At 39.2% G+C, this 15,179-nt stretch overlaps 1 protein-coding gene across 1 annotated transcript in view; it reads left to right on the top strand.

The window, feature by feature from the left end:
* Window positions 1-14,967, top strand: part of LOC104606573 (Acyl-CoA N-acyltransferases (NAT) superfamily protein) — a 29,719-nt gene extending 14,752 nt beyond the window's left edge. The window contains exons 3-7 of the mRNA XM_010271851.3: window positions 12,700-12,787; window positions 13,219-13,351; window positions 13,524-13,562; window positions 14,527-14,584; window positions 14,695-14,967. Of these exons, the coding sequence (XP_010270153.1) occupies window positions 12,700-12,787; window positions 13,219-13,351; window positions 13,524-13,562; window positions 14,527-14,584; window positions 14,695-14,720 (344 nt within the window). The 3' untranslated portion in view covers window positions 14,721-14,967. The remainder of the gene's footprint in view (window positions 1-12,699; window positions 12,788-13,218; window positions 13,352-13,523; window positions 13,563-14,526; window positions 14,585-14,694) is intronic.
* Window positions 14,968-15,179: the final 212 nt, after the last annotated feature.

Raw genomic sequence — 15,179 nt, 5'->3', positions numbered from 1 at the left:
AGAAGAAAAAAAAACCGTTCACTCGATTTCTCCTTTTAGATCTGATAGTCTCGCTCTGGTACCATGTTATGCAGGAGAGAAGAATGGAAGAAGAGAGAAAAGAGAGAGAGAAGAGAGAAGAGAGAACTAAGAGCAAAAGATATTGCTGGCGGCGCAGCTTTTTTAATATATATACTAGGGTGACAACAACTAAAATAAAAAAGAGTAAAAGTACAATAGTACCCCTATGGTACTATACATAGGAAAAATAACAGCTGTTAACAATAAGCTGGCTGAGGAATGAAATGGAAGCAGCTTGGAATCAAAGAAATGTTATAAAGAGGATTAAATGGTTAACAAGAGATATGATTGTAAGACTACCAAGACTATTTTGGGTTCCAAGGGGTAAAAAAAATTTGGCCAGTTCGTTGGCCAAACAAGGGGTCACTTGGGGATAGTTCTGTTGGGCTATCTTGTCATTAGTTGTATTGTAAAGAGGTAGAGAATCCTCTGCTCGAGACCCTATTATGCACATTTTTTTTGTTAATATTAATGAAATTGTTACCTGTAACCTATCTAAATGTTAAGAGTGTGAGGGCATTTCTGTTCTTTTATGAATATTTGTATTTGGGTGCCTATTCAAGGGCATCTTTGTAATTTTGCTTGTGAAGTAAAATGAAAAGTCTCTTGGTGTGAACAATAACACACTAAGCATTCTTGACACTTCCTTCCTCTTCTTCTTCTCTTTTCTTCTTTTCATTTCAACATCTCTAAACCTTCAAACTTGGTGTCTAAGCATCACACGATCAAGGAAACTATTTGTTGCTGGCCATGACTCATAGACAAACCTATTGACGTTAGCACGCTACCGGTTGACGTCGACAGCCTGTATAGTCTGCGGCATCCTCATGGGTTTTTGATGGTCGTTGATTTACCCTAATTTTAGGGGAATTTTGGTATAAGTTTCATGGTGGTTTGAAGCTGTTTTGGATTTTTCTTGGATTTTTTGGATGAAAATTGGCGAAAAATCCAGATCTGGAGTTCAGGGTTTGCACGTATGGTGGGTTGGTTGCTGCTAAAACCTCTTGTCTTTGAGTTGTGGTAAACCCCTAGGACTACTGGAAGTAATCCTAAATTTTTTGGAGCATGTTCTCTTGTGTAGAATGAAGAGAGTAGGAGGAATGCTATGATGCAAGTATTTGTAAGTGAGTACACTGCTCTTGTGTCCACAAAGCCTAAGCAGAGTTTTGGTAAACCTGAAGAGGTATTTTGTGAATACTGTAAGAAGCCGAAGCATACCAAGGATAAATGCTGGAAACTAAATCCCCACCTGAAACCTGAGAAGTTTAAAACTAGAAAGAAAGTAAATGTTCTTGTTGCTACTTGAAGTCATGATTTTCAGACTCACATGCTTGAGGGAAATCCTCTTGCTCCAGCATCTACTCAGGACACCTCTGATGTGATGGAAAAATTGAGAGGCATCTTACACTACCTTGAAAAGAGCAAGTTTCCTACATCTACCAGTTTAAATGCTTCTTCTAGTGCCTTTGCAAAATCAGGTACTACACTTGCGTGTCATGCCCCACCCTCTAGCTTTTGGATAATTGACATAGGAGCCATTGATCATATGACTGGTATGCCTTCCTATTTTCCTATGACTGGTATGGATCTTAGACCCCAAAATCGGGTTTAGGTGAAGTTAAACTTACCAATAACCTTTCTCTGAATTCTGTATTCCATGTTCCACAATTGCATAGAAATCTTTTATCTGTTAGTTCTCTTATTAAGTCTCATAATTGCTCTGTAACCTTCTTTCTATCTCATTGTGTCTTTCAGGACCTGAGTACAGGGAAGATGGTTGGCAGTGGATATAAAGCTGATGGAGTTTATCTTCTTGATCCGTCTCCAATGTTAGGGTTAATGTGTCAGTTTGAGTCTTGTCATGATGAGAAACTAAGTCAATTAAAATTGTGATATCACTGTCTTGGGCATGTGTCTTTTGGTTCCTTGAAGTTTTTGTTTCCTAGTTTATTTGAGTCCTTGTCTAGTTCTAGTCTGCAATGTGAAGTCTATCAACTATCAAAGCAATGTAGAACCACCTTTTTTGCAAGTAACAAAAGAAGTATTGTTCCTTATCATTTAACACATACTGATGCTTGGGGACCTTGTTCTATTCCATGTATGGGTGGTTATAAATATTTCACTCTCTTTGTTGATGACTACTTGTGATATACTTGGTTGTATTTGATGAAGAGCCGAGATGAAGTTCCTTCAATTGTGAAAGGCTTCTTCAGTATGGTGGAGACACAGTTTTAGAAGAAGATCAAGATTATTAGATCTGGCAATGCCAAGGAGTACTTTGAGAAGCACTTGCAAACCTTCCTTGAAGAAAAAGGAGTGATTCACCAGAGTTCTTGCCCTCATACTCCCCAACAAAATGGGGTTTCGAAGAGGAAAAACATACATGTGATTGAAGTTGCTTGAGGCTTGTTATTCCAGATGCATGTTCCAACTCGGTTTTTGGGGGATGTTGCTCAAATAGCTGTATATCTTATTAATAGATTTCCCTTACAGACCCTGCACCTCCAGTCTCCTCATCAGCTTCTCTTTCCTGATGAGTATACAATCCATTTTCCTTCCAAGGTTTTTGGGTGTGCCTTCTTCGTCCATGACATGAGTCCTTCTAGGCTGAAATTTGATCCAAAGTCTATCAAGTGTGTCTTGGGATATTCTTTAGTCCAAAAGGGGTATCGTTGTTATAACCCTTGTTCTGGAAAAAAATGTATTATGTCCAAAGATGTCACATTCTTTGAGTCTAGTCCTTTCTTCTCTGTCTCTCATCCTTCTCTTCAGGGGGAGAATGTTAGTGAAGACCGGACTCCCTTTTGGATGTCGATTCCTACAACTGATGTGGTCAATCCTTCTTCTCCTCCTCCTCCTCCTCCCTGTGGTGGCAGTAATCCTCCTCCTATGCCTTCTCCTATTCCTTGGTCTTGGCATCAATGGTTCATCAGACGAAAAAGAGGATGACTCCAAAGATTGAATGTCCATTACAATCTGACCTCTCGGTTTCAGGTAATTTGCATTTTGAACCTCTTCTTGTTTCCGATGCCTATGTTGAATCTGTTGTTGAGCCTCCTTTTGTGGATTCTGACCTTAACTTTCCTATTGCATTTCATAAAGCAAGACGGGCATGTGCTAAGTTTCCTATCTCAAATTACGTCTGTTATGATACTTTATCACCCTCACAATGTTATTTCTCTTATATTGCTTATGTTCTTATCCCTCACAATGTTACTGAGGCAATGCAGTTCCCTCATTGGAAGGATGCTATGAACCAGGAAATGGAGGCACTCGAAAAAAACTAGACATGGGAAATTGTTTATCTTCCAGAAGGAAAAGTTCCTGTTGGATGCAAGTGGGTTTACACAGTGAAGCATAAAGTTGATGGCTCAATTGAAAGGTATAAAACTTAACTTGTGGCAAAAGGATACACTCAATCTTACGACATTGATTACTAGGAAACGTTTGTTCCAGTAGCCAAGATGAAATTCAATCCGAATTATCATGTCTCTTGTTGCCTACTATTCTTGGCCCTTGTATCAAATGGATGTTAAGAATGCCTTCCTTAATGGGGGCCTTTAGGAAGAAGTTTACATGGAACTTCCTCTAGGAGTAAACATCCCTAGGAGGGAAGGAAATGTTTGCCATTTGAAGAAAACCCTTTATGGCCTTAAACAGTCCCCTAGAGCTTGGTTTGACAGATTCAGGAAAGTTGTCTTAAAATTTGGTTTCTCACAAGATGAATTCAATCCGAGTTATCATGTTTCTTGCTGCCTACTATTCTTGGCCCTTGTATCAAATGGATGTTAAGAACGCCTTCCTTAATGGAGACCTTCAGGAAGAAGTTTACATGGAACTTTCTCCAGGAGTGAACATCCCTAGGAGTGAATGAAAGGTTTTCCATTTGAAGAAATCCCTTTATGGCCTTAAACAATCCTCTAGAGCTTGGTTTGACAGATTCAGGAAAGTTGTCTTAAAAATTAGTTTCTCACAATCGCAAGTTGACCATACCCTATTTATTAGGAGAGCAAATGGAAAAATAACTATGTTGATAGTATATGTCGACGATATTGTTATCACAAGGGACGATATCTCTGGAATTGCTAAATTGAAGTCTTTCCTTGCTACTAGTTGCAGAAACTAGGGTTTCAAGAGAGAGGAAGAAGAGAAGAGAAGAGAAGAAGAAGAAAGGGAAGAAGAGAGTTGTCGAGAGGTGTATGTGTTTCACTGTTCACACCCTCAAAAGAATACATTATAATCTGAGAAAATAATAATCACAAGAAGGCCCCTATATGGGTGCCCAAATACTGAGAGAGTATAAAAAAGGGGAAAAAAACCCAAAACACCCCTGTCTAGCCATTCTCAACACTTCTCCTCAAGCTGAGCTTATATGTCAATCATGCCCAGCTTGGCAAGGTTCTTAGCAAACTTTGGATGGTGAACACCTTTAGTGAGGCAATCAGCTAGTTGGTCTTTTGACCTTACAAAAGCAAGGCAAATCTCTCCACTAGCAATTCTTTCTCTAATAAAGTGTCTATCCACCTCAATATGCTTTGTACGATCATGTTGGACAGGATTGTGAGCAATATTTATGATTGCTTGATTGTCACAATATAGTCTCATTGGAACATCTGCTTGAATGCCCATCTCAGTCAATAAGGTCTTCAACTAGAGTAGTTCAAACACTCCATGAGCCATTGCCCTATACTTTACCTCAGCACTAGAACGAGCAACCATAGATTGTTTCTTACTTCTCCAAGAAACCACATTGCCTCCAACTGAGGCACAATAACCAGATGTAGATCTTCTGTCATCGATGGACCGTGCCCAATCAGCATCTGTGGAGGCCTCAATCTTTAAATGGCTGTGGTTGGAATACAACATCCCTTTGCCAGGGCATCCTTTCAGGTAGGCTAAAATTCTGTTAACTGCCTGCATATGAGATGTCCTAGGTTCATGCATATATTGGCTAACCACTCCAACAGCATAGGAAATGTCAGGTCTAGTCAAACAAAGATACAAAAGGCGTCCCACCAATCTCTGATATACCCCCCTGTTTGGAAGAACTTCTCCTTCAGTAGAGTTCAACTTGTGGTAAGGATCAATTAGAGTTTTTGCAGGCTTACACCCTAATTTCCCAACGTCATGAAGCAAATCAAGTACATATTTCCTTTGTGACAGAAAAATACCCTTCTTGGATCTTGCAATTTCAATGCCAATAAAGTATCGAAGATCACCAAGGTCCTTAATCTCAAATTCAAAAGCAAAGAATGATTTTAACTGAGAGATACCTGTGATATTATCACCTGTCACAACAATGTCATCGACATATACTATCAACATTGTTACTCTACCATCAACTCTTCTAATAAATAAGGTGTGGTCAGCCTAACATTTTCCTTTGATGACATTTGGAGTAACTGGAAGGCGGTAGGCACTAGTCATACGAGGAGGGACAAGGCAGCTGTAGTGTGGAAGCCTCCGCCTGAAGGTTGGGCAAAGCTGAATTTTGATGGTAGTAGCCAAGGAAACCCAGGACCTTCGGGGATACGAGGGTTGCTGAGAGATAGAGAAAGCAACATCCTAGCTTTGTTTTCAGGCCCTGTGGGAATAGGAGACTTAAATAGAGTAGAGATCTTAGCGGCTGTACAAGGAATCTAGATTGCTGAACAGTTAGGAGTTCAAAACTTGATAGTTGAAGGAGACTCAAATTGTTGTGGGATGGCTGACAAAGCCAGCTTCAGCTAAGTGGCGATATAGAGATTTATTGAGGAAAATCAATTGGCACACAAGAAATATGATAGTTGCCTCTCTTTGGGTAGAAAGATCAGCAAATTCCTTAGCGGATGGACTAGCTAAGCAAGGGGTTTCAAGGGATCATTTGTTTTGGGTTGCTATGTAATTTTATTTCAGTTTATTTCTGCTTACCTAGTTCTTAATTGATGTAATACTTTGTTAGAAGAGGTAATAGCTCGTGCCTCTTCATGGGTTTCATGTATTGCCTTGTATTCTTATTTAATAAATTATTTCCATTCATAAAAAAAAAAGGTGTGGTCAGCCTAATATTGAGAAAAACCAATCTTTAAGATAGCATTCCTGAAACTGTCAAACCATGCTCTTGGAGATTGTTTTAGCCCATACCACAGTTGTCAAGGCGACGCCTAGGCGGGCGCCTAGGCAACTCGGCGGTTTTCCATGGGCGCCTCGCCTAAACGCCCTGGATTTTGTATACTAGGCACCCGCCTAGAGACTTGAGTGAGCACTTACATACATCTACTAACTTTTTTTTAATTTGTTATTTTGATATTTTGTTAGATGTTTTATTCTTTTAAAATAAAACCGGTTACATACTATCATTATTTTATTATTAAGACAACAATACAAAGTGTTTTTCTTCTTCGGTTACATGCATAAGGGTTTCTTCAATTCGATTGGAGAGGGAGGAGAACCGAAGACTTCATTCCCCAGCCCAACTCCATCACACCTCAGCTTCAGCAAGTAAGTTTTTCTTCTTCTTCTTATTCTTCCAATCCAGGTTCAATCATTTTTTGCCTTTTTTTTCGAAAAAACAAGGGCTTCGCCCCTATACTCCTCCCTTCCTCCACAGCTCCACTCACTCTTCCTCCCTTCTTCTTCTTTGAAAAAACAGGGGCTTTGCCCCTATACTCCTCTCGCCCCTGATTGTTCTCAATCGCTAGTCCTAGTCTCAATCCCCTATTTTTTTTTGGAAAAAACAGGGGCTCTGCCCCTATACTCCTCTCCGCCCCTAGCTGTTCTCAGTCGATAGTCTCAGACTCTCAGGATATGGGCCCCAAACATCAGTATGGATCACGTGGAAAGCAACATTACTTCTTTTACTGCTTGCAAAATATGTGTTTCTACATTGTTTGGATAAATGACAAACTTTACATTCAAAATTCAATTTGGACACAGAATCAAACAAGTTTGGAAACAAAAACTTGACAGAATTAACAGACATATGACCAAGGTGACAATGCCATAATTTCAAAAGACTCATTTTCTCATTGGAACAAGACTCAGTCTGGCTTGACAATCCATGCTCTGAAGGTCCATCTAGGAGGTAGACTCCATCCACTTCATGCCCACTTCCAATCGTCTTCCCCATGCTCAGGTCCAAAAAAACACAATGGTTGGAAAAAAAGGTCACTGAGCAATTGTGGGATTTTGTTAAAGAACTAACAGACAATAAATTTTTTTGTAGTTGGGGCACATGTAGAACAGAGTCAAGAGAAAGGTTATTAGTGATTCTGACTTCACCCTGACCCGAGATTTGGGGTCTGAGATCCATCAGCAATAGTAATCTTGCCCTTCCCCGGGGTTAACCTATATGAGGTAAAATGTGAAGGCATACCAGTCGTATGAGCATTGGCCCTAGAGTCTACAATCCATGGGCTAAAGGAGGTGGAACAAGCAAGTGCAGTACCTGTCTTGGCATATGAACTAGATAGATTACTAAGTCCAGAACCAGATGAGGAGGATGTATCACCCTTCTCTAGCTGCAACAATATATTCCTAAGTTTGTCCATCACATCAAAGGAGTTAAGCACATCCGAGGGCTAAGCATCATTACCAACTGTATCCAAGTGAACATTGCCCTTCTTCCCGATTTTGTACTTCTCCGGCTTTAGACGAGGATTGAGCTTCCAACACCTTTCTTTAGTGTGTCTTGGCTTCTTCCAGTACTCAGAAATAACATCCTCGACCTTCTCTGCAATGGGATGTTTGCTAGTATTCTGCTTGGGTCGTGATGACATAAAGGCAGAATGATCACTCACAGAGGATTTCATCATGGCGGTTCTTCGACTTTCTTCCCCTTGTACAAGAAAGTAAGCAATAGCAAGAGAGCAACGTCTGCACTAAGAATGTGTTGCCTGGTGAAATCAAACTCTACGTTTAAGCCTGCCAAAAATCAAAGACTCTATTCTCCTCTATTTACTTTCGATACTGCTCACCATCTTCAGGGTCCTTCCAAACTAGAGATTTCAAGTGATCAATTTCTTCCCAGATAGTCTGTAGAGAAGAGAAATACATAGCAACAGATCTTTCCCCTTGACGCATACTGCAAGCTTCCCTCCGAAGCTGATACACTCTAGCAGTATTGTTAACTTGGGAATAAGTAGCAACCACCCTACCCCAGATATCCTTGGCAGATGGAAGAAACATGTAATTTCGGGCAATATGAAGTTGCATTGAGCAAATCAGCCATGACATAACAAGGGAGTTGTCCTGTTCCCACCTTGCGAATTTCGGGTCTTCAGGACTCGACTTCACTTCCCTTCTTGTGATGAATCCCAGTTTACCCCTCCTAGTAATGGTAAGTTTAGCAGATTGAGACCACTCTAAAAAATTAGTTCCATCCAGTTTAACAGTAGTTATCATACCACTGGAAATATTTGCAGTCCTCGGGAGCATGTTGGGAACCATCTGAAAATCCTTAGATGATTCCATATTCTAACAAGACACCTTTTCACCAACCAAAAAGGACCCCCAACATTTTAACCAAGGTTCTAGACCCAAAAACCAGGTTACCACAGGGTTAAGAACTAAAGGAAGCCTGAAAAAACTAGGTTGGCAACAAAATAGAAGGAGAAAAAAATCTCCCAAAAATCACACAGTGCTCAGAAAAATACGGGACCACTTCCCGTCAATCCCAAATTGAAAAACGACTTGAATGGTCTAGGTTTTACAACAGAAAAATATCATTAAATCTGTTGTACATGGCTCGACATCAGATCTGGAATTTTTGCAATTTTTTCCTTAAAAAATCCACCAAAAATCATAGAAGCTTCATATGATGACAAGAGTCATACCAATTTTTTTCTAAAATCAAGGCGAATCAAACTGTGCTGGTTTCATAGACTGCCGTTGGCACTTGTACAGACTTCTGATGTCATCCGACGGTGGTCTGACGTCAACAATTCGCCTCTGGGTAGGAGATCAGCAGAGAACAACTCCCAAATGCTCTACCCGCTCTGATACCAAGTTGTAGAAACTAGGGTTTCAAGAGCGAGGAAGAAGAGAAGAGAAGAGAAGAAGAAGAAAGGGAAGAAGAGAGCTGTCGAGCGGTGTGTGTGTGTTTCATTGTTCACACCCTCAAAAGAATACATTATAATATGAGAAAATAATAATTACAAGAAGGCCTCTATATGGGTTCCCAAATACTGAGAGAGTATAAGAAAGGAGAAAAAAACCAAAAACACCCATGTCTAGCCATTCTCAACATACCGAATTCAAAATTAAGGATCTTGGAAATCTCCGATATTTCCTAGAGATTGAGGTCGCAAGGTCAAAGAGGGGCATTTATATTTTTCAGAGGAAATGTGTCCTTGATTTGCTTTAGGAGGTAGGAAAATTGGATTGTAAACCGGCTGAAACTCCAATTGATCCCAATCATAAGTTGGGAGTTGATGATGGAGATGTCCTTCCTGACAAAGGTGTGTATCAGAGACTTGCCTATTTGAAGGGATGTCGAGGAAAGGGGAAGTTGTATTCTAATCATGGGCATCTGAAGGTAAAAGCCTATTCCGATGCTAACTAGGTAGGTTCTATTGATGATAGGCGGTCTACTTTTGGCTATTGTACCTTGGTGGGTGGTAATGTTGTATCATGGAGAAGCAAGAAGCAATCGGTTGTGGCTCGATCTAGTGTAGAGATAGAGTACAGAGCTATGGCACATGGAGTCTCAGAATTGTTGTGGCTAAAGAACTTCTTGACAGAAATGGGAGTGCAGATTGATACTCCAATGATATTATATTACGACAATCAAGTTGCCATAAACATAGCCCACAATCCTGTACAACATGATCGTACAAAGCATATAGAGGTTGATCAACATTTCATTAGAGAGAGTTGCTAGTGGAGAGATTGTTCTACCTTATGTGAGGTCTGAAGACCAGTTTGATGATTGTCTTACTAAAGGTGTTCTCAAATCAAAGCTCGACAATAATTTGAACGAGTTGGGTATGGTAAATATCTATGCTCAGCTTGAGGGGGAGTGTTAAGAGTGTGAGGGCATTTCTGTCCTTTTATGAATATTTGTATTTGGGTGGCTATTCAAGGGCACCTTTGTAATTTTGCTTGTGAAGTAAAATGAAAAGTCTCTTGGTGTGGACAGTAAGCCACCGAGCATTCTCGACACTTCTTCTTCTTTTCTTTTCAACATCTCTAAACCTTCCAACTCTAAAAAAGGCATTATGATTTGGAAGGATGGAGTAGTTAGTCTCAAAGATTCATGAAATTGGATCCTTGACACTCGGATTGTTTTTATCAAGATTTTTTTTATTTTTTTCTTAGGATTCCTTCCAATCATCATCATCCTAGACTTATCCCAACTATATGGGGTTGGCAACAGGAATCCTGTTTCACCAATCTATTTTGTTTGATGCCATATCATTCTTAAATTATGGGCACTTAAAGTCATTATAACTACTTCGACCCATGTCCTTTTTGGTCTACCCCTAGCTCTTCTGGTTCCTTCAACTTTCAAGAGATCAATTCTTCTTGCAGGTGCTGATGGTGGTCTTTTATGCACATTACCAAACCATCTTGTTTTTCCACTTATCCATCTCAGCATTGTCATTTTTGCCACATTCACTTTTCAGACATGTTTCTTGATTGTCCATCATTCTGCTCCATACAATATATATTGCTTTACAAGTGTTATATAAAATTTTCTCTTCATTCTTAGTGGTATTTGTGTAACATAAAACTCTGGATGCACCTCTCCATTTTGCTCATCCCGCTGTAATTATATGGGCAACATCCTCCTCAATCTCTCCCTCATATTGGTCTTGTTCTTCCTGTTTACTCTTGAAAGTGCTTGAGCTTTTATAAAATTGTTTAGCTCCCTTGTCATATAATATATGCTTGTGCAGCATAACCACTGCTCAAGTTTACACAGTTTTACTCTATTTCATGCAAGGGTTGATATTTTTGAACCATTTTCATTTGGACGATTAAATCTTGTAGCTCCTTTAGTTGACAACAGTCATCCAGATATGCAGTGTTGACGGTGATGAGACATTCTTAATAAATAATATTTGAACCATCTTTCTTTGGTTTGCTCACTCATATTAACCCTATGGGGGTGAACTTCCCAGTGAGAGAAACTTGGACTAAACCGATCCCTCCAAAAGTACAAGCTTTCTGTTGGGAAGTGTTCCTAGGGAAGGTAAACACTTGTGATGTGCTACAGAAAAGGAGGCCAAACAATTGCCTCTCTCCTCATGTGTGTGCCCTTTGTTTGGGATGTGGTGAAACTCTAACCCACTTACTATTATCCTGTTCTTTTGCTTCTGGTATTTGGGATGTTGTTTGTTCTCTCTTTGGATGCAGATGGGCTCCCCCACAGGATGTGGTAAGTCTATTCAGCCCCTCTTTCCTGTGTCAACGGAAGAAAAGGGGAAAATGCATATGGAAGGCAGTGAGAGCAGCTACAGTATGGACTATTTGGGAGGAAAGAAACCTAAGAATCTTTTCAGGAAAAAGAAAAACAATGGCAGAAGTTATTGAAGCCATAAAAATCAGAACTGCACATTGGGTGAAGACCATGGAGATATTTAGAAACCACTCCACGAATGAGATACTAAGGAATTGGGCTGAAATAGCACAAACAGATGTAAGTTCTTGTAAGCATGGAATGGAAGTCACCAGCACGGAACAAACTAAAACTGAATTTTGATGGGAGTTCTCTTGGCAACCCTGGAAGGGCAGGCATAGGGGGTGTGTTTAGAAATTATCTGGGTGTGGTGGTGGCACTCTACTCTGGACCAATAGGTTATGGTGACTCAATACAGGCTGAATCTCTAGCCCTACTTCAAGGTCTAAAGATGGCTGAGCAGATAGGAACAACAGACTTAGAAATTGAAGGAGACTCTCTATTGGTCATCTCTTGGGCCAAAAACATCACATCAGCACCTTGGAAGCTCAAGTTTATTTTCAGAGAAATTGACACACTTGCAAGGAAGTTCAACTCTCAGTTTGGTTGGGTTAAAAGGGATGCAAATGGGATGGCGGATACCCTAGCAAACGAGGGGCAAATAGATCTTCATTGTATTGGGCAGAATTGTAACTGATGCTGGAGATTGCAATTTCCTATGCAATCTTTAGCTATTGTATCTTAATCTCTCTGTTATGAATGAAAGATTTTTACTGATAAAAAAAAAAATATTTGAATAGGCATTTTGATTTGGAAGGACGGAGTAGTCTTCAACATTCATGAAATTGGATCCATGACACTCAGATTGTTACTTTCCTAGGATTCCTTCTATTATTTTCTTGATATATATGGTTATGTGCTGTCTAGTTCTCTTGAAGCAGTTGAGCTTTTATCAAAATTGTCCACCCCCCTTCTCATATGACATATGCCTGTGCAACACCACTACTGCTTGAGTGTTAGCAATTACACTTGATTGCATGGGTCTTTCAAGTGGCGATAATTTCGAACCATTTGCAGTTGGATGATTAAATCTAAACCAATTAGAGTACCCTTCTATAATTGACAACAATCATGTTCCTTTGTCAATCAGAAAACATGAAAAATATGTAGTACTTTTTTGTTGGTAAGATTTAGTTTGGATTGCTTATTTGGCTACAGAACCATGCATTACATGGGAGTAACCTAGATCTTTATTTCAGCTATGGTTGGTGATGTAAATATGTACATGAATGACCTGGATGATTCACAAATGGCAGAGATTGAAATAATGGTAGCTGAACCTAAGAGGTATTGTTCATTCCTTCACTGAAACAAAAGTCAATATACCAAAGTTTTTGTCAATATTACTGTCAATTAAATTTCTGCCCCTTCAAACTTACACTTTCATTGCATAGCTGGTTAATATTTCAAGTCTTTAAAAAGAAAAGATTTCAATTCTTTAGCTACTTCAACAGAGAAACTTATATATCCTAGAGTTGACTTTGGAAGCCTCAGTTAAAAAGAATTCCAAAAGAAGCTGGACTGGTCTTTTCTTCAGCTATTTTTTAATTTCTCTAATTGAGTAAATTTGTAGTGGAAACAAGATAGCCCTTCCTCTTCTTTTTAAGCTTTTCTTTGATTTAGTTTGGATATGGTGTAGCTGTGTATGTCATGTAGATTTTTTCCTATATTGATTTCTCTTGGATAAACTGCTGATTATCGTATTCTTGTTAGAATAGTCGTGGAAAAGGGCTTGGCAAGGAATCTGTCTTGATGATGATGGCTTTTGCAATTGAGAACTTCAGGATCCACACATTCCGTGCTAAAATTGGAGAGTCAAACATTGCATCCCTTAACCTGTTCCGGAAATTGGTCTCTCTCTCTCTCTCTCAATGAATCATAACTTCTATTTTCGTATATGTACATGGCCATGCATGTATTGTGATATTGTCAATGCAAGTGAAGTTGCATGAGTGCACTTGCATTTGCTTGTGGTTGAGATTTATGTGGGGTGATCTTCTAATATGGTCATTTTTGGTTATAGGGTTTTGAAGATGTGTCATATAGTGAAATCTTCAAAGAGGTGAGGATTCCAAACATTCACTAGCATTAGAACAGATAGCTAGATCATCCATTACATGCTTGATAAATTGGTTGCAATCTAATCTACTAAACCTTGTAATACATCAAAGTAATGTAAGTGGGGCATGGGACCTTCCACTTGGTAGAACACACCTTGTTGATGCCTCAGCCTATGGTTGTCAAGGTAATTTTTAGGTGGACACCTGGCCTAGGCGATAAGGAATTTTCTTGTGATCACCTTGTGCCTCACTTTGATGTTTCCACATTGGAGGTACAATAATTTTTTGTGTGATAGAGCTAAACCATATCATATTGTACAAATAAGTAAAGGGGTGTGAAGAGAGATTGTGGAAAAACCGATTTTTTTTTAAATCTTTTATAATCACCACTCTATCTTTCTAATTGTGACCAGAACAAGGATCTCACTTCATTTTTTCCTTCTCTACAATTAACACAGTTCCGCATTTTGTCCTTTATATATCCGTCACATTCAAAATAAAATTCATCCCTTTATATGTTTGGTTTTACCTATTCTTTGATTTAACAATACACACACATGCACGCGCACACACACAACTCTATATCTCTCTCTTGCATTCATAAAATAGAAGCCCACTTCCTAGTTTCCCATATTCTACGTAATGTTGTTTTAATTCCACTTTTAATGCTTGATGCTTTTATGTCAGTTCACTTTTACTGTTAGGAACAGGATTATTCATAAAAAATCAGAAACAAGATCAACTGGTTTTTTATATAAAAAATATTGCTTTACAATTATGCTTCAAACCAAAGGTAATTGTTACTCACCCTGCCCAGCAGAAGGGAAAGTTAGAGCACATTTATTGGTAGACAGTACATTCAACTCATGTGCACGTTAGAGATTCTCTTTTAATTGTAGTATGGCAATTATTTTATTTTTGATGAACAATTTGACTGATGATATTGCTGATAAAAAAAATTGACAGATGACATTGGAATTACCAGCAACGAAAACCAAGTGTGAAGAGCTGCAAAATTTAATTGGTAAACTGCTTACATATAAGTAGCCCCTAAAAAGTCTGCCTAATCATATTATTCAGATCAAAGGAAACAATTGGGTTTCATATTTATTTCATTTTCATCTTTATTCGCAGTTTCTTCATCATATTACCTCCTTTAAACCTGATGTCATAGTCTCTTCCATGGTTTGGATTTAAAGGTTGAAAGCTGAACTCCATTCCCAGCTCACAGAAAAAATAACAACAATGTTAGTTTTAGCCAACAGCTTCCTAGGTATCTACTTTCTGCTTAAGCATATCTTATTTTAGCCTGAATCTTTACATATTTTATTCTGTTCATATATGTATGATGTAACCGTTTCTGGTCACGTACCAATTTTTTGTGATGTATAAATTTTTTTTAGCTAAGTACCTCGTTATTTGACCCGGTGACGTGCCTTGGTGATGAGCTACTTGGTGGCGAACTACCTGGGGAGAACTGCCTGGTGGACTCGTCATTTGACCTGCTCCTAGGCGGCCTACAACTCAGAGGATGGTGGAGCTCCCTAGGGTAGCGCAACCCGACTGCCCTCTGCATGAGGTGATTTCCTCTCCTTTGTAGGCGGCGGGAGCTGAGGGAC

Source organism: Nelumbo nucifera, chromosome 1, assembly GCF_055504915.1.
Source record: "Nelumbo nucifera cultivar China Antique chromosome 1, China Antique-T2T, whole genome shotgun sequence".
NCBI classification, from domain to species: Eukaryota; Viridiplantae; Streptophyta; class Magnoliopsida; order Proteales; family Nelumbonaceae; genus Nelumbo; species Nelumbo nucifera.
The sequence above is the reverse complement of the archived record's forward strand: the minus strand, read 5'-3'. Positions and strand labels throughout refer to the sequence as shown.